General features: G+C 43.3%; 1 protein-coding gene across 2 annotated transcripts in view; it reads left to right on the forward strand.

The window, feature by feature from the left end:
• col5a3a (collagen, type V, alpha 3a) overlaps positions 1 to 17,750 on the forward strand; it is a 34,295-nt gene that overhangs the window by 11,535 nt on the left and 5,010 nt on the right. Inside the window, exons 6-60 of one of the 2 annotated variants that reach the window (XM_011604082.2) lie at positions 451 to 873; positions 1,490 to 1,606; positions 1,718 to 1,825; positions 1,913 to 1,966; positions 2,058 to 2,099; positions 2,452 to 2,514; positions 3,148 to 3,222; positions 3,307 to 3,390; positions 3,493 to 3,549; positions 3,735 to 3,788; positions 3,895 to 3,948; positions 4,048 to 4,101; positions 4,658 to 4,711; positions 4,922 to 4,975; positions 5,237 to 5,281; positions 6,018 to 6,071; positions 6,220 to 6,264; positions 6,408 to 6,461; positions 6,799 to 6,843; positions 7,132 to 7,185; positions 7,447 to 7,491; positions 7,777 to 7,830; positions 8,442 to 8,486; positions 8,609 to 8,662; positions 8,771 to 8,878; positions 9,382 to 9,435; positions 9,760 to 9,813; positions 9,905 to 9,949; positions 10,118 to 10,171; positions 10,456 to 10,500; positions 10,624 to 10,677; positions 10,769 to 10,822; positions 10,950 to 11,003; positions 11,097 to 11,204; positions 11,436 to 11,525; positions 11,679 to 11,732; positions 11,932 to 12,039; positions 12,302 to 12,409; positions 12,600 to 12,653; positions 12,731 to 12,784; positions 12,880 to 12,987; positions 13,063 to 13,116; positions 14,804 to 14,857; positions 15,798 to 15,851; positions 15,943 to 15,996; positions 16,081 to 16,188; positions 16,262 to 16,315; positions 16,393 to 16,446; positions 16,531 to 16,584; positions 16,671 to 16,724; positions 16,808 to 16,915; positions 17,003 to 17,056; positions 17,336 to 17,389; positions 17,475 to 17,582; positions 17,658 to 17,711. In XM_011604082.2, the coding sequence (XP_011602384.2) occupies positions 451 to 873; positions 1,490 to 1,606; positions 1,718 to 1,825; positions 1,913 to 1,966; positions 2,058 to 2,099; positions 2,452 to 2,514; positions 3,148 to 3,222; positions 3,307 to 3,390; positions 3,493 to 3,549; positions 3,735 to 3,788; positions 3,895 to 3,948; positions 4,048 to 4,101; positions 4,658 to 4,711; positions 4,922 to 4,975; positions 5,237 to 5,281; positions 6,018 to 6,071; positions 6,220 to 6,264; positions 6,408 to 6,461; positions 6,799 to 6,843; positions 7,132 to 7,185; positions 7,447 to 7,491; positions 7,777 to 7,830; positions 8,442 to 8,486; positions 8,609 to 8,662; positions 8,771 to 8,878; positions 9,382 to 9,435; positions 9,760 to 9,813; positions 9,905 to 9,949; positions 10,118 to 10,171; positions 10,456 to 10,500; positions 10,624 to 10,677; positions 10,769 to 10,822; positions 10,950 to 11,003; positions 11,097 to 11,204; positions 11,436 to 11,525; positions 11,679 to 11,732; positions 11,932 to 12,039; positions 12,302 to 12,409; positions 12,600 to 12,653; positions 12,731 to 12,784; positions 12,880 to 12,987; positions 13,063 to 13,116; positions 14,804 to 14,857; positions 15,798 to 15,851; positions 15,943 to 15,996; positions 16,081 to 16,188; positions 16,262 to 16,315; positions 16,393 to 16,446; positions 16,531 to 16,584; positions 16,671 to 16,724; positions 16,808 to 16,915; positions 17,003 to 17,056; positions 17,336 to 17,389; positions 17,475 to 17,582; positions 17,658 to 17,711 (3,912 nt within the window). The remainder of the gene's footprint in view (positions 1 to 450; positions 874 to 1,489; positions 1,607 to 1,717; positions 1,826 to 1,912; positions 1,967 to 2,057; positions 2,100 to 2,451; positions 2,515 to 3,147; positions 3,223 to 3,306; positions 3,391 to 3,492; positions 3,550 to 3,734; positions 3,789 to 3,894; positions 3,949 to 4,047; positions 4,102 to 4,657; positions 4,712 to 4,921; positions 4,976 to 5,236; positions 5,282 to 6,017; positions 6,072 to 6,219; positions 6,265 to 6,407; positions 6,462 to 6,798; positions 6,844 to 7,131; positions 7,186 to 7,446; positions 7,492 to 7,776; positions 7,831 to 8,441; positions 8,487 to 8,608; positions 8,663 to 8,770; positions 8,879 to 9,381; positions 9,436 to 9,759; positions 9,814 to 9,904; positions 9,950 to 10,117; positions 10,172 to 10,455; positions 10,501 to 10,623; positions 10,678 to 10,768; positions 10,823 to 10,949; positions 11,004 to 11,096; positions 11,205 to 11,435; positions 11,526 to 11,678; positions 11,733 to 11,931; positions 12,040 to 12,301; positions 12,410 to 12,599; positions 12,654 to 12,730; positions 12,785 to 12,879; positions 12,988 to 13,062; positions 13,117 to 14,803; positions 14,858 to 15,797; positions 15,852 to 15,942; positions 15,997 to 16,080; positions 16,189 to 16,261; positions 16,316 to 16,392; positions 16,447 to 16,530; positions 16,585 to 16,670; positions 16,725 to 16,807; positions 16,916 to 17,002; positions 17,057 to 17,335; positions 17,390 to 17,474; positions 17,583 to 17,657; positions 17,712 to 17,750) is intronic. The other variant, XM_029836275.1, reaches the window with a different exon arrangement.

Consider the following 17,750-nt stretch of genomic DNA (forward strand, 5'->3'; position numbering starts at 1 on the left):
TTTGCAGAACTACAGCTGAGGAAATGAGCTCTAAAGCCAGAACATGTCAACATCTGTCAGCCCATTGACCTACTTCCCATCATTCCGCCTTTATATGCTAATCTTGTTTATAAATGGGGCTTATTCGTGCCTGGTATGAGAAATGGAGCTTTTACAGCCAACTTGCATTTGTATGAGTGATATGCAATCATGTTGCTCTGGAGGAGGTCACAGCTAATATTTGCTCCCTCGCACCAGCACATTAAACATTTGCACCTCTGCAGAATCATAGACAGAATGACCTCTGACCAAACAAGCAGATAGTCCGCATGAGTGGAATGACAAATACTTCCACATGTTTTTGTTGTATCACTGGGCGTTTGCTGTTCAAGGGTGTCTCTATCATTTTATTATATTTTTTGTATGAATGTGTTTTTGTTGCCTTCACCTTAAATTCTCTTTTCACAAAAGATCTCCAAAGTTTCACCTGGTGACTTGCAAAGAGACCAGGCTGGGGAGCCAAACGAAAACTCCAAGAAGGACAGAAAAGGCAAAAAGAAGAGAGACAGGGGTTCAAAAGGAAAAGGCAAAGGCAAAGGCAAACGAAAGGGCAAGGGCAAGGGCAAGAAGGGATCAAGGAAGAAGAAACATGAGGAGGACAGTCTTCACGAGGAAGGCTTCCTTAGTGTGTCCTCGACAGTGCCTGAGTATCTGTCCCTAGGATCTTTTCAGCCCACAGAGCTGCCTGATACTAAGAGCACTCTAGAAACAACGATGCCCTCCGACGCCTTCTACCAATCCATCATGGAGAAGCCCACACTCAAGCCTGATTCTACAACTGAAGCCCCCACTTTGGAGCCAGCACCATTACCTGAAAGAGAGGTTTCTGAGGAGGTAGTTTACCTGTAAAGACCCCAACCTGTCCCAGCTCTAACCAGTTACTTCCCACCACATATCCTAACCATAGAGATCACCTCTTCTCTATCGCCAGCACGACTAACCAGCACCATTTTCACTAGCTTTACCCCTTCAAGAAAACCTTGAGAATGTCTTTCACATGAGCTTATTGTCACCGTGCTACTCGTTGTGTAGGTTTTATGTAGAGCATGCATGAGTCTGTGAATCAGAGGCATGGTATGCACGTGACCGGCAGTTCATTTCATCCCATGAGCTTGTTGTGCAGTGAAGGTAAAGACAATGACCTGATATTTAACAAAATGAATATGCCGCAACTATATTTCTTCTATTTTGTTCCCCATTTCCTGATTAACCAAGCAAATTAATTATTCAAGATCATGCTGCCTCGTTACTTCTGCAGTGTCGCCACAAGAATTTGATGTCTTTCATCAACGAATTACTCGTCAGCATTGTCATTAGCATGCACATCTGCTGTATCCCGGAGACATTAAACTCATTCTCTTGAAATTCACCATTTTCCCCCACATTCGTGGCGTACAAAATGTGTCTATACTTGGATACGTTGACTCATTTCAGTGTGTGTCGTCTACAGGAAAACAAGTCATCGATACAGTTGGCGGTTGAAGAGTACGATGACTTTTATAAAGAACTCTATGATGATGTCTCGCTTTCCACTGTAACAGTGGGGCCCAATGTTACTGCATATGAGGTAGGTTAAGTGCAAATTAAAGGCACGTCTTCACCCAAGTGCAGTGGCCATATGAGGTCATTTTACTACTCACTACCCCTGTCGCACACTAAGCTTTCTGTTCCTGAGCAGATTGAATATGAAGATCCTGCGAATGACCCAGATTATGAGGAGTATGAAATAGACGAGGACAGCTTTGACTCTGCAAGGCGAGAAAGGCCGGAAACATGGAAAAGAGATGTATATCTTTGAATGAGCTCAGTGTAATGCCTGTGTCTGCAGGTGTCTATAAAAACCCATATACATTCATTTATTTCTGCTCCTCAGTCGCGCCTCGAGGGGGAGAAAGGCCAGAAAGGAGAGCCAGCTATTACTGAACCGGTGAGCTGCTAAAGCCAAAACGTGTATTATTTAATGATGAGAGCAAGTTCTGCGACAAAGCTATATTTGGCTGTTTTTTCTTTTTTTCTAGGGTGCATATGTGCCAGGACCCGCTGGTCCACCAGGTCCACAGGTAGGTTTATTCACTGCCTGAAAAGCTTGTGCAGAATGAGTAGTGGTGTCTGCGTAATTGTACAGGATGTGGCGAAAACTTTGGTCACCGTCCAGATGTGGTGAAATCCTTTGGATTCTTGCCATTAGGCTGTAACATTGTGTGGTTTTCTGGAAAACAACCAGTCTACAGCTGAACACCAAATACCCAACATCACAATGGAAATGAGTCCTCTCAAAGAGTTTTGTGTGTATTTAAAGAAAAACTAACATTTAGTATAAATATTGAAATAAATCTAAACGGACACTTAATGATTAAGTGCTTTCAAGCATGTGGAGAGCTTTACTAAGTGCAGTGATTATCTCATTCACAGGGGCTTACAGGCCCAGCTGGGCCAACTGGTCCTCCAGGACCAAGGGGAGATTTCGGTGAATTGGTGAGTAAACCCAGGAATTGGACCCATTAGGTTAATTTGACCCCAATTTGCCTTGTTGAGACCTGTCCAAGAGATTGTAATGTACTGATTCAGTTCTGAAGGGACTGATGCTGACTCATTCCTATTTGACCTGGTTTTCTTATGGCTTGTGTGTCTGTATGTGTGTGTGTTTGTGTGTGAGTATGATTAGTATAAATGGTCTGTTTATTCATGTTCTGTCAAAGAAAAACATTGCACAGGCACATAGTTATGAATGAGATTTATTCCTTTGCTATGACTGATGACCATTTAACACCATAAATATCACGTTAAAACCTTTTTGTCATTGTTCAGTATCTAAAGCCACATTTTATTTTCTGGGAATGTAATCTAAAGAGACTCAGTAATACCAGATATCACTGGGTCTGACACAGTCATGAACCCATTCAATTAAAAAGTGGATGTTTTAGCAATTTCAGTATTCAATAACCTTTACAGTAATAGTATATATTATAATACTATAATATTGCTTTGCTTTTAAAAAGCAGATGTGCACCATTATGATATGCTACTGTGTACTAGTGGCATGTACTGCATTGTTTGTACAGCAATTTAAGTATGAGTGACTGATGCCTCCTCCTCCTGTGCTGTCAGGGTCCTCCAGGACGTCCAGGTCTTCCTGGTGCTGATGGGATTCGTGGTCCTCCAGGAACCATGTTGATGCTACCAGTAAGAGAGAACATTTTTCCTGGGTGCAGTTCTCATATGTCCACAAGAGGGGGATGTATAACCCCTTTCTTTTATTCCTTTCAGTTCCATTTTGGAGGGAACTCCCAGAAGGGACCTATGGTATCTCCACAGGAAGCACAGGCACGGGCTATCCTGCAACAGACCCAGGTACCCAGGTCCTTTATGATCTCCAAGCTCTGTAATTTGCCACCACCTGTGGCAACTTTTATGCTGAATTATGTCAGACTCTTAGATATTTTTGCCTTTCAGATGTCAATGAAGGGACCTCCAGGTCCAGTTGGTCTATCTGGGCGACCGGGCCCCCAGGTACAGCACACCTGAAGCTTGTTTGTTCTCAACAATAATCTTAACTGCTTTGTGCTACTGTAAACTCGGCATGTGTAATGCATTCATACTGAGTGTAAAAATGTGGTCAATTTGTGTAAAATTTGAATGAATTCAGTGACCTGTGCTGATTAAACCATGTTTGTTGAATTCTTTCAATCATGCAGGGTGGTCCAGGCCCCACAGGTCTTAAAGGAAACAGAGGAGAGAGTGGCCCTGCTGTAAGAACAGTTTTCACCCCTGATTTACACCTATTAAACCACATTATGCCCTGCCTCAATTTATGTCTCACTCCTTACATGTTCTGATTTTTGTCTTGCTCAAAAGGGACTGCGGGGGTTGCCAGGTCCACCGGGACTCAAAGGAAAGCTGGGAAAAACAGTATGTCTTGAGTATTGCAGGCTTTGACATTGAAAAAAGTCAGAAGTGTTCTGTGCTGTGCTACAAAGAGCTGCCATTTGACTTGAATGTGGTATTCAGGGCCGTTCAGGGATGGATGGCGGTCGTGGAATTCCAGGTGACCCAGGCTTAAAGGTAAAATATGTTTTCATTGTTTTTGGAAATGGAGCTGCACCAAAATGTTCTGCATCTACCGGTACTGTTATTGGAAAGCATTTAGTTCCTGGCATTACAGGCTGTTAAATCGTACAGCTGACCTATGTTTTTTTTAAAGTATTGAATATAACACTAAAAAAATCCTCCTGTAAAATCTTGTAAGGGGAAAAACAAACTATACACTCAACACTTGTGTATTCACCCTGCGTATAAGTATTGACAACGAAGCAACTCAATACCTAACAGCTGCAGGGAGAGCTCAGTACATCAGGCTCCCTTGATACTGTGTCTGACAGAACAGCAGAATCTTTATCAGTCAAAACAGCATTTTAGCAGAACTACAGCTAATCTCAAAGCTCCTTCTCCACGTTATACAGAGCAGATGGGAGGCTTTGCCTCCTAGTACAGTTCAGCTTCCTTTTACACACTGGTTTGTATGAGAGAGATTGCGTGCGTGTGTGTATGTGTGTTCATGCATGCGTGGGCGTGTGTGTGTTTGAGGCTTTAAAGTTCTTGCTTGTCTATTTCCTCTCAGGGTGACAGGGGTTTTGATGGCCTACCAGGTCTCCCAGGAAACAAGGGACACAGGGTGAGTTGAAGTTGATAACTTATCAATGTCACATTTTAATAGGCCTCTCAGTCTGGTTCATATGGTAGATGTTTATTAACATATTATGGTCTTGATAATTGTTGCGATTTCTGTGATGACAGTTTGAACTAAAAACCATCTGCTCGATGACGTGCTTTGCTAAACAGAGCTGTTCTGACTTAAGGCTGATTTTTCTTATTTATCTTGCAGGGGGACAGAGGAAAGCCTGGTCTCCTTGGGCCTGTTGGACAGCCAGGAGAAAAGGTGAATGTGCATCATTAAGTTTACTATAGGGCAGTGCTGGTCTGGGTTTCTATTTTTTATGAAGTTAAGATAGGAAAGCCTCATAAAATACCTGCTTTTAATATTTTGCATTTGTGGAGTGTATTTCTTTGGCACATACTGTTGACATGCCAAAGCTATCATGTTATAAATTCTCTCAGGCAGGTGAATAAAGTTGAGCCTTTCCTTTTCTATAATGTAAAGCTGTCAATTCTTCAGATTAATGCACATTTGCCATTTTAGGGATCCAATGGACCAGTTGGGCCAAGAGGGCAAGCGGGGGAACCTGTGAGTATCCACATTGTTTTTTTTATTTTATTTCTGAAAAATTCAGAGAGATTTAATGCTTTTAATGTTTTTAAAAAACAACCGATTCAATACACAATGTAAAGCCGAAGCACTGAAAAACACAACACAAACATCTGAATTGGTGACAGGTAATCCATTTGATTGACGGGACACTGTGTCTATCTTACCGGTGAACACCCTTTGATTGACTATGGCTCGCTCTTCATCGTTCTCGCAGTAGGGAAGGATGCTGCTCAGCGCGGCTCCGTGCCTCCAAATGGATCACCCGGTGTAGGAAGAAATGAAGCGTTGTAAGACATGTTATGAAAGTAGTGTTAAAATACAAAATGAAGGAAGAAGCGAGCTGACTGCCTTGGTGTGAGGAGCAATTGGAATGGAGAGATGAGAGAGACAACTGCGGCAGAGAAATGTGGATGTGGCGAAAGAGATAAGAGAGATGGAGAGTCGGGAGAGAGACAGAGTCAGAGAGGAGAGAGATAAAATCCAGACTTGAATGATTATATTTCCATATCAATCACTTCCCAGGAGATCACAGATGTGACTGTGGAACAGGTGGCTTGGCCGGCCTACAAAGAGGGATGCTGATAAAAAACAGCTCCACACTCACAAAACACAGAGCAATGCAGTTTGTGTAGTGATGATGGTGATGATGATGATGGCGACGATGATCGTCATCACCAGTGTAGCTCTTGACACTGCTGTGTTTTGTCTTTAGGGTGCCCGGGGGCTTGTTGGACCAAGGGGGCCACCCGGTCCACCTGGCCAACCAGTAAGTCATGCTGATTTACATTATTTTCATTTGCATCCATAGAATTGTGGCCATCAAGGGGAAGATGATCAGCTATTTGCTTTTTACTTTCAATTTTGTCCAATATTGAAATTATTTACTGACATTTTGTATGTGTGAACTCTGTAAGGGTATTATTGGAACTGATGGACCACAAGGGTCAAAGGGCAACCAGGTCAGTATGGTTAAATTCATAAAGATGTTATTTAATGCCTGTAACATATTTATGTGTCACTGACACTATGATATGTATTATAAATATACAGTTCAAATTTCAGTGTGTGTGAGTGATTACACGTCGTTGTTGTTGTTGTTCAGGGTCCAGCTGGAGAGATTGGGCCACCAGGTCAACAGGGAAATCCGGGAGTAGAGGTACCGTACCAACACATCACTACATCAAATGGAAAGGCTGTACTTTGAGCTGCAAATATACAGCTGCTATCTCACTTTTTTGGCATTTGTGATTCATTGGAATCTTTTTGAGTAGGCCACTGAAAACTCTTAGATCATTTAAATGCATGCTAAGCCCATTTTCTTGTAGCTTTACATGAAGCAACAACCACACTTGATTTTAAAAGGGTGTCAGATTTTCCATGCATGTCAGATACAAGGTCATGCGTACACTATGGATAATCCTTCCATACGCAGAATTGCAATTCCAACCGTGCTCTAGTCTTGTTACACTTATTGGTCTGATGTTCTTGTCCAGGGGTTGCCGGGTTCTCAAGGTCCCATTGGATTACCAGGAGAAAAGGTAAGCAGTGTGGTGTTCCTCACTTAATCTTACAATAAAAGTTTTGACTTCATGACTCCTGTCATCATGTACCCAGGGGAGTCAGTGTGAACTGGAGAAACTTTAGGATGCCATTTAGATAAAACAGGTTTAGGCAGGAAATCAATATAAAAAGGAAACCCACAGACGTAGCACACACCAGAGATGGTTTCCTGCCGTGTACACCATAGAACTAGACCTAATATTAGTCTGGTAAAGTGGAAAATGTGGTGTCTCCAACATCCAAACCACTCTCTCTGTCCTGTGTAGGGCTCACAGGGAAAGCAAGGCATGCCGGGACTACCAGGGATAAACGGTCCTCCGGTAAGTCCTGTCACACCTACAGTAAATGCACGCATACGAACATTTTAAGGAAGAAATTAATTGCTTCACCTCAACCAATACCTATTTGCATGACAGTGTGCACGCAAATCTGAAAGCTTTTATAGTAGTTGATCTCATGTTTGGTGTAACTTTAATGCAAGAGGTAGGTATGCATCCAAAACAAAGGAAAGCTCTTCATAGCAAATCCTTTATTGTCAAAGTGCTACAGCAGTTAACTAAACTTGTGCGTTCTTTAATTAGGGCCACCCAGGAAGAGAGGGCCCTGCGGGAGAAAAAGGACTGCAAGTGCGTAGACCTCGTTCAGTCCAATGTTGTGTGTTGGCTGTTGTAATCGCTTGTAAATGTGCTGTATTTGTATTCTCTAATTTTTGAAAACAATAATGCCCACATTCTAAATTATAGTTGCTGTGTTCTAAAAAGACACAAGGCCATTATCTCATTAGAATCAGCACCTCCTTGTCCCCAAATTGCTAGTTGGAATACTTATTCACGTCTAGCTAGACAAGTGTAATTTTGCTGGATGCTGTTTGATAATAATGAAAGATGCTGCTCTTCTCTTCTTGGCTGTAGGGTCTACCAGGGCCTCAGGGGCCTGCGGGGTACCCAGGGATCCGTGGAGTGAAGGTGAGACTTAAAAGGATCGTGGTCTTTGTAAAAAGGTCACATTGCTTGTTTTATTTTGCATGTAGTGAATGTGTAGCTATGATGGACAAGGTGTTTTAGTGAGGGCTGAGAGGTGACAGATGGAGGAAATGCACCGCAATTCTCAAGGGGAATGCCTAACCGCAGAGTGAGGAGTGAACATTTGAAGGACGTGAGGAACAGGGGAGTGTCAGAGAGGGATGGAGATGAGAGATGAGCGCGCGTGGTCTCTCGGTCCATTTTGACTGAAATTGAGGATAAACGATAAGTTGTAGTGAGATGTCATTCTGCCGGGAGTTTGCTGTCTCATATTTGCACATTTTGTTGCACCGTTCCAGAGGCAATGCCTGGGCATGTTGGCCAAGCATTAGAATCATGGAAATCCAAGATCAATAATGGCTCAATAAGTGCAATTTGAGGGCAAAAGAAAATCCATATCAACAAACAGGATAGATTGTTTTATTTTTTTATGATGGTGTTTCAGAAAATAAAGCGGGGCTACATATTATTTCTGAGGTAGCGGATTCTTGAGAAGCTTTAGAGTCCTGGATTCTGATCTAATGATTATTTATGTGCTTTGCTTCACTTCTCAGGGAGCAGATGGAGTTAGGGGTCTAAAGGGGGGCAAAGGGGAGAAGGTGAGTGATATCTTTGTCAAACTCTGACTCTATGTGTCTGGAAGGACACTTGGCAAATTACAGCACAATACTGCTAATTTACAATGATTGCTTTCACGTTATTGCTTCTCAATGTACTATAGGGTGAAGATGGTTTCCCTGGAGCCAAAGGAGATCTGGGCATTAAGGGTGACCGGGTGAGCACAGCCAGCCGCTTCACAAGCCTCAGAACCATTTTCATTGAGATATTCACAGATGGAAGATACAATTTCCACTTGCGTTCTCATGCTTAATCTCCGCTTTAGGGTGACGATGGAACGACAGGTGCTCGTGGAGAGGATGGACCAGAAGGGCTGAAGGGTCAAGCTGGACCCTTGGGAGATGCGGGAGGTCCCGGGGTACCTGGTGAGAAGGTATGGTATAAATGATGTTTGTCCATCACACTCCTAACCACCACTATACCCAGTAGTATATGCATGTCAGAACTGGTATAAATATCTGTCAAACAAAACAACTTGATAAAAGTGAATATCTGAATTTATTCTCATCAGCTCACACACCCAAATGAACCACTCTACACACCTTTTTGTCATCGCTTAATGAAAGCTTAACATTATTCCAAAAGATAGGCATCATTTTGACTGTGAATTGTCGTGTTTTTGGGTGCTGTGCAGGCATTTATCTCTTTATGGCTCTCTAAGCCAAAAAGCAATAAACAGAGTTGGTTTGCAGTTAATCCACTGTTGTGGAAAGACTCCTCATTAAGGTCTTATATTCCTCTCATATCAGCCAGATCTCATAATACGTCAGTGTGTATCAGGACTGCAATCACTGATTTGACACAAAAATCCAATCATGTGTTTTTTTTCTCAATAGATGCTTGGCTTCTGTGTTCAGGCCTTCTTTTTCTCCACAGGGTAAATTCGGAGTTCCAGGATTGCCTGGATATCCAGGAAGACAAGGTCCTAAGGTGATTTAGCACCGATAAGTCATTGTGTTCATTTAAAACGCCCTTGGGTACTTCATCAGAACCAGTGAAATTTGTGCCTCTATGTCGTTACTGTTACTGTCTGATTAAAAATAAAAGATGATAGATGGCTTGAAAATGACTACTTTATTAATAGCTCATTAGTGACATCAATTCATTATGTGTTGATGAATGGTGTATTTAAAGCTGTGTTGGGCTCATGGATTAGATTTGTTTTAATTTGATACAGCAGTTAATTATGTGTTAATTAGGCAGTGGGGGATGATGGGTGATGAATGGATGCCAGATTGACCTTTGTGTCTGCAGGGATCACTTGGTTTCCTTGGTTCAGCCGGAGTCCCAGGAGACAAAGGACGAAGGGTGAGGGTTGCGTTGACCTTCTAACTGCTTCACAGTGTCTCACCTTTCCCGTGCTGTTGTTACACTGTGTAATTACATGTTTGCAATGCAGGGTCCAGCTGGCCCACAAGGAACTGGAGGCCAAAGAGGCCCTAATGTGAGTACAGCTAAATGGATGCATTGTTGTTTTTTTCCACATGTGAAGTAGTATTTGTAAAGAGACGAGCCATAATCAGGTTACCATGGCATCGCATCGGCAGATATTTATCTTCCACCTCCAGATGAGAAATGAATATAAGACATATCCGTGTTTATTTTCGCACAGGGAGCCCGGGGGGAAAGAGGAGCAAATGGACCCACTGGAAAACCAGGAGAAAAAGTAAATCTGAGATGGTCCACAAACACACTCTGATATAGTCAGGCCCAGATCATCACGCCTGGCTGTCTCATAATGTATAGATGAATGCATCTAATGTGCTAGAATTAGCTGTTGCTATTCGTTCTTAAATAACAGGCCATCTGTTGCTCTGAGATGCTACAGCTACGGTCATAGCAGATACCTTTCTTTCAGTTTGCTAGCAGGTCATTTTTACTTTAAGCATTTTACCATACAGACAATGTGTTTTACTTATTCATTCAAATTGTATGTGTCTGTTTACCTAGGGATCTGCTGGACAAGATGGTCCTTCAGGATCCCCTGGCGATCGGGTAATCAATGTGCTTCTTGGATTACATTCTTCAGGATAAAGAAATTCTTTACCAAAAAAAGTGAATGTATAATAACCATGGAGTCCTTTGAGAGCATTGTTAACATGCATTCCTATTTTCTAGGGTCCCCAAGGTCCACAGGGAAGACATGGTGAACCAGGACCTAGAGGACCTAATGTGAGCCTTCCAAGATGTGCTATCCATCCATTTTTATTCCAAATTGTTTGCTTATCCTTTGTACATAAAACATAAAAATGTTTTCTTTTAGGGTCCACCTGGAAAAGATGGTTTACTAGGACATCCAGGCCAGAGGGGGGAACCAGTGAGTCACCTTTACGTTAGAAATGTGGTGAAATTTAGCAAGACTAAATGACTGATAAAATGACCAAGAAAAATCACACTATTGAATCTGACTTTTGATTGTAACACTTATTTGCTTTTTTTCAAAGGGTTTTCAAGGCAAGAATGGCCCTCCTGGCCCCGCTGGTGTTGTTGGGCCACAAGTAAGACAGAGAGCTCATTATCAGTCTTTATTTGGTTTCAGGCGTTCACAGGAATTGTTTGATGATGTCTCGTTTATAATGTGCATCCTTTAGGGAAAATCTGGGGAGACAGGACCACCTGGAGATAGGGGACATCCAGGTCCACCAGGACCTCCTGGTGAGAACGGTTTACCGGGAACTGCCGGTAAGGAGGGTGCCAAGGTGAGATTATATTTTAATATTTTAATCAACCTGTCAGGATTACAATTGCCTATTGATGTCATTGCTTTTAGTGACTCTGCTTTTATATCTCATCCTCTGGGTCTTAACTGTCAATTTACTAATAAACTGGATAAAATGTGCAGTGCTGTGGATGATAAAACATGATTTATGACTGCTATCTGCTATCTACTTGCCTGATATACCCAATCATCACAAATGTGTGCTTTCCAGGGAGATCCAGGTCTTCCAGGAACAGCAGGGAAAAGTGGCCCTACTGGACTTCAAGGATTTAGAGGCAGCAGGGGCAACCCCGGTTCCACGGTAATGCAAATTTTATACATGTCATGTCTACATCTCGTCTCTTCAATCGTTTTGAGTTATCCTTTAAGTGTGCAGAGCCAATTCAATTTCTACACATTAACAGATAAATTCAAGAACTATTAACTGATAGCACATTTAATTATGTCCCTTCAGGGTACTGCAGGTCTGAAGGGAGAAGAGGGCCTACCCGGTCCTGCTGGACCTGTGGTAAGAACTAGCATGTTACATTTGCTTTCCATCCCCTGCTACCTCTTCAACTTCCATCTTGTACTGAATACTGCAGCCTATGAAGCGGGGGACTGTTTCCATGGCGATGGATGATCATGACAATCTCATTAATCACGGCTGTTTCATGAAATCAACGAGCGAACCACCAGATCACCTCTCCATCTCCTCCTATTTCCAGGGTGCCACAGGAGAGAGGGGCCCCGCTGGGCCAGCCGGCAACGTTGGCGAGCCAGGACAGTCTGGAAGTGTGGGTCCTGCTGGGCCGATGGGGGAGAAAGGCGAGCCTGTAAGATTTGGAACATTGCCTGTTATGTTTCACAGACAACATATCCTGATCACATACTATAGCACTGCTTTCCACCACTAGATGGTAAAAAAATATGTGCTCTTGCTTTGGAGAGTATCATTAAGAGACAGATAGCAGGGCCCAGCTCAAGGAGGATAGAAATATGAAATAATCAATTCTAATACACAATTACGACTCCCCACTGCTACATGATGTATTAGAATTCACTAGGCATTTATATTTGTCCTCATTTGTTCTGCAGGGAGAGAAGGGGCTTGCTGGTCCAGCTGGGCCTGATGGACAACCAGGAACGGTGGGGCTGCCGGGGCCTGCAGGGCCTTCTGGACCTCCAGGAGAAGATGGAGACAAGGTACTCTTTTGTACGGCCCACCTCGGAATGTGATCTAGAGGGCTGATATAAATGTGCTCACTGGGTCTGAGCAATTCTGATTGTAAAAGACGCTATATAAAGATTGATTGATTGATTGATTGATTGATTATTTGCAAAAGCTTGTGTTTGCAGTACATGTTTGTTCATAAGTATGGAAATGTCTATACAGGGAGAGACAGGTGGATCAGGTCAGAAAGGCGGCAAAGGAGAAAAGGGAGAAAGTGTGAGTATGAAAAGCCCAGACATGTCATCATAACCTGCACAGCCTCCTCTGCATTAAATTTCTTCTATGGTTTTCAGGGACCTCCAGGACCTGTTGGAATTCTCGGACCTGTGGGCCAGTCAGGACCACCAGTATGTTAGAGCAAAATATAAAATACTATTATTATAGAAAAAGTCAGTTTAAAGGAATCTAACATTTACATTGCTGACACTTGGTAACATTGTAGGGCGTCGATGGTGAACCAGGTCCTCGGGGTCAACAGGGCATGAATGGAGCTAAAGGAGATGAAGGACACAGAGGGTTTAAGGGTTTACCTGGTCCTGAAGGACTACAGGTAATCCACTGACCATGATTTCAAATTCATAGATTCTTTTCTTTTGCTAATCTCGTTTTGCGTGTGAATTTTTAGGGAATGCCAGGAACACCAGGGGAGAAAGGAGAGAGTGGCCATGTTGGCTCACTTGTGAGTATAATTCATCAGTCTCTTCTGAAATTCACTGACCCAGTCTCATTCCCTCTCTGTTCTCTACACCACTTTTAAAGCATTTTGCACTGAATTTTGACTTTTGGTAGAGCCTGAAATAGCAGGTTGTATTTCTGTTAATGGTGTCAAACTATTTTATAAAAAAACATAGTTACTGAAAAGGGGTAAAACTGCTTCTTACATGGGCTATCAAATCAATTCAGGCAATCACTAGAACTATTCTGTCATTTTGAGCGTATCATTGCTTTTTTTTGTTTTTCTTCTATAAAAGCTGAGTTTTGCAGCACTGAATAGCCACTGTATGGCCACAAATAGCTCCTCATTTGTTATGGAAGCTAGGTTATAGTTATAAAACCAGGGCTTGGCACAACGGCATTATTGTTTGACTTTTGTCATTGGCTGATACGGGTCTTCAGTTGATGGACCCTCTGCCTCTGCGCTATCTCTTCCAACACTGATGCAGATTTCAGCCTTCAGATCGTTTCATATTGTGAGCATTAAAAACCAAATTGGATGCCGCTGGATACAATGAGAGAGATAAGCAAAGTAGCTGAAGCAAAACACGGCATTTTCAAACAAATGAGGTTTTATTGACTTAAATTGTCAGCTTCCGCGCTTTTCTTATTCAAAGAATCTGAAAAGAAAGGCCAGGATATAATGTTTATTATTGGTCCAAGCCCTCCATCACAACTGAGAGAGATTGGAGTCAGTATCTTCCCTTTGTCTCATAACATGACATCTAAAATAAATCCTAGATGCAAGAAAGAATGAAGATTGGATGCAACAGAAAACCAAGATTGACAGAACAGAGGTAGTGGAGTGGATGGAAGAGGTGGGGCAGTGATTGTGAGCGGGAAGATGGTGTGACAGCAGCTAATCAGATTAGCTGAGCTTTGGTTGTCTAATGAACAACACACCCCCCGTCACAGTCATCTCACTATGCTGTCAACCATGAACACACACGCTACGAGATTCTCTATAGCTGCTCGGCACCACAACCAGATTAAGGAGCAAATCATCAGAATGGAACAAAAACAAAAGACAGAAAGGAGGGAACTGAGGGGCGAAGCTGAAAACTCTGCGGGGAAGTTTCATTCATGTGTGAACATCGCGGATCACAGGATTCTCCCCACTAATACGCCAGCGTCGCTCCACCAGAAAAATGGGTTTCCTCCATCTCCACAGTCTCCGCCTGGCAGGCTGTCTGTCTTTCTGTCTCGGTGTCTTTGCAGCAGAAGGCTCCCTCCAAGACTTCAGAGTGATTCAGAGCTCAACATCTACTCAACTCAGGCTGACGCCAAGCGCAGTGAGAATTAATTGCTTGGCGCTGTCTTGAGCTGCACAGGAAAGTCAAATCCCCCGCCATCACTGAGTGAAGATGTTTTCAAGCACTAGAAAGACATTTTTAATTAATAAGAGAAGAAAAGAGAGGCGTAGAGAGAATCAGAGCCTCTGCCATATTGAGGCTAATGACCTGTCTGGACATCTTCAGCGTGTGACTCAGATAATGATCCTAGATGCGGGGGCCATTACATAAGCAATCCACCACGGGCAGACTAGTTTTATTTAATTTGAGGAGCTGCAGGCAAGCCTCAGCCTTAGTTCGTCGGCGGATCTGATACGCTGTAACTTCTCCTGTAATTACGTTTCTTTTCTCTACTTACAGGGGCCTCTAGGACAGCATGGCCCACGAGGTCCCCAGGGACCAGCTGGAAGTGAGGTAATGTGTAGCTTATTTATTTTCTCAATTGGTTCATCTGTTTAATTTACTGAATCTGGCCTGTTAAGACGATATTCCTTAAGAGCATAATCATTGATAATATATAGTATAACCAGTGTCACCAAATGACCAAAAAATCACCCTATATTGAATGTTGGAGATATTTCAAGGTAACAGCTACATGCCTCTAAGATACAGTATCAAACTATTCCCTCTGCATTTGTCACAGTGCCTTTTCCTTCCACATCATGGTTTATTAATAATTTCCAGGTTCTCCATTTATATTCTCTTCACTTGGAAATTTGCCACCACAGAGCCTTTTGAAATTTGAATTATTAAGTAGTATTAGGATACGATCTACAGGAGGGAGTTATATTTACAGCTCTGTAAATCATTAACAAGTGCTAGACTATCATCCCTGAGAGGCAGTTATATTTACCCCTAGTATCGGTCGTCTTCCGACAGCCTCTCACACTGGTCAATTATTCAGCAGTCAGTTACAGAGGCGCGCATGAGCCGTGCCACGCAGACACGAATAGAGGGTGGGCGTCGTAGATGGACTGATCCTAGAATACTGCGTGAAAAATTGGCTGGGATGGTATGTGAGGATAGCATCTGACAGGAGAGGCTTTGTAGTTGCGTGCGGCTGCGCTGGGCCCTCGCGTCCGTGCGCTCTACCGAACGTGCGCTTTTACCGGGTTTGTCTCGCGACGCCAAACACCGACACCCTGACACACGTGCACAAAGGAATACGTGCACATGTGCAGCGAACAGTGACCAAGTGAAACAGTATCCATGTGTGAATGCTCTTTTTTTCTGTGCTTTGATAATCCTGCCCCAGTTTTAGCTTTTTCTGTGGGAACAGAAGCGGAGATATTTCTAGCAGGTTCTTGTTTGGTGGCATTTCGATTCACGCAGCTTCGTCTCGTTTCTGCCACAGGGCCAACCTGGAATGCCTGGTGGCGTTGGTGAACCCGGGTCTGTTGGAGAGAAGGTTAGTGCTGCCCATCGGCAACTGCCCAGCGTGTGTGTTTGTGTGTGCACAGCGTGTTGTTATGGTGCTGAATATGCAACTTTGCTGGCAGGGTGATGATGGTGACGTTGGGGACCCGGGGCCCGTTGGACAGCTTGGCGTTATTGTGAGCCGAACTGCCTCCGTTTCTCCTTCCATCTTCTTCTTGCTCTTCTTTTCCTTGTTTTTTCATTGCTTGCATCACTGTTAGGGTGCTAAAGGGGATGTAGGAGACAAGGGGGACTCTGGCCTTTCTGGAACTCCTGGGCCTCCTGGACCTAGAGGAACACCGGGAGAAGATGGATCTAAAGGCACCATTGTGAGTCATTCATCGTTTTCTTGGTAATGCCACACAGTCGATGGGTTTTACCTCAGGTTTTTTTTCTCCACAGGGTCCCATTGGATTTCCTGGAGATCCTGGGCCCCCTGGAGAACCCGGTGACAATGTCAGTAAAATTATTTCATCATTTGCATGTTATTCATCAGTTTACCAAAGTTTAATCACCTCTTTTCCTATGTTTAGGGGATAGATGGTGGGCCAGGGTCTAAAGGAGACAATGGAGAACCTGGAAAAGTGGTAAGAATCACAATTCTCTTTAATATCCTTACCTTTTGTCATCATCATCATTTTTGTAACTTTCTTTCTGTTTAATTTCATAAGGGACCACCCGGGGCCTCTGGAGAGCCAGGTCCTCCTGGACCTCCTGGACGCAGGGTGAGCTCTTAGACACTTGTTTGTGTGAATAATGCATTTTTGCACTCTGATCACAAGCTCATCAGCCTTTTCTTTATCAACCCCAGGGTCACATAGGTGCTGCAGGAATAGAAGGCAAAGAAGGCCTGAAGGGTGCAAAGGTAAGAATAATGACTGAATATTAGTCTTGCGTGGTGCCATTTACAAAGACTTTCATATCTTATATTGCTCCTGTTGTCTGTAGGGAGAACGAGGGATCCAGGGTCCACCAGGAAAGATAGGCCCAGTGGGCCCACAGGGGCAACCAGGGAGGTTGGGTCCAGATGGTCTTAGAGGTATCCCAGGTCCTGTGGTCAGTACAGTTTATGTTTGCTTTTGTTTGTTTTGATCAGGTCAACCATTGTGATGTCAGATGAATTTTAGCTGTTTGTTTTCTAAGGGCGAGCACGGCTTAAACGGACCGCCTGGAATGAGTGGACCGCCAGGACCAATTGTAAGTACTGTTGAGACACCTTTGATGATAAGTTATGATTTCTAATCAATTCTAAAGGTGCTTTCAATAACTTTATTTAGATGTGTTTACCCTGGTTGATTTTATAGGTTAAAAAAAAAGCTAAACTCTGTGATGGACAAAATACAGACCTAGAGTGATCGACTTGGTGCTCTAATGGATGGAACTGTTATTGATTTCACAGCTGCACAGGCAGTGTTGGCATGTCAGCCAACTTTTTTGGTGGTATCAGCTGGCTGACTTACTTGACTTTGTTTACAGGGACCACCAGGCCTTCCTGGATTTAAAGGAGACCCTGGAAACAAGGGAGAGAAAGTGAGTCTTCCACCTGTTAAAGCTATGCTGCTCTGGACAGAGGGAAACAAAGGTGACGAGCCTCTGAACCCGTCTGTTACTGCAGGGTCATGTTGGGATTTTCGGTTTAGTCGGTCCCCCTGGAGACCTTGGTGAGAAGGGAGACAGAGGTCTGCCGGGGATCGAAGGAACCCGAGGGGCTAAAGGAGATGAGGTACAGTTATATATTTGCACCATCTTACAGTGCAGCAGAAACATTTATTCAAAATATGACTTTGCTCATTTCTAGGGTGTAGTTGGCCCACTCGGGCCCACTGGGCCACCAGGACCACCAGGACTCTCAGTGAGTGGCATATATTTTTACAGCATCGGCATAAACAGA

The sequence above is a fragment of the Takifugu rubripes genome, chromosome 5 (assembly GCF_901000725.2).
Source record: "Takifugu rubripes chromosome 5, fTakRub1.2, whole genome shotgun sequence".
NCBI classification, from domain to species: domain Eukaryota; kingdom Metazoa; phylum Chordata; class Actinopteri; order Tetraodontiformes; family Tetraodontidae; genus Takifugu; species Takifugu rubripes.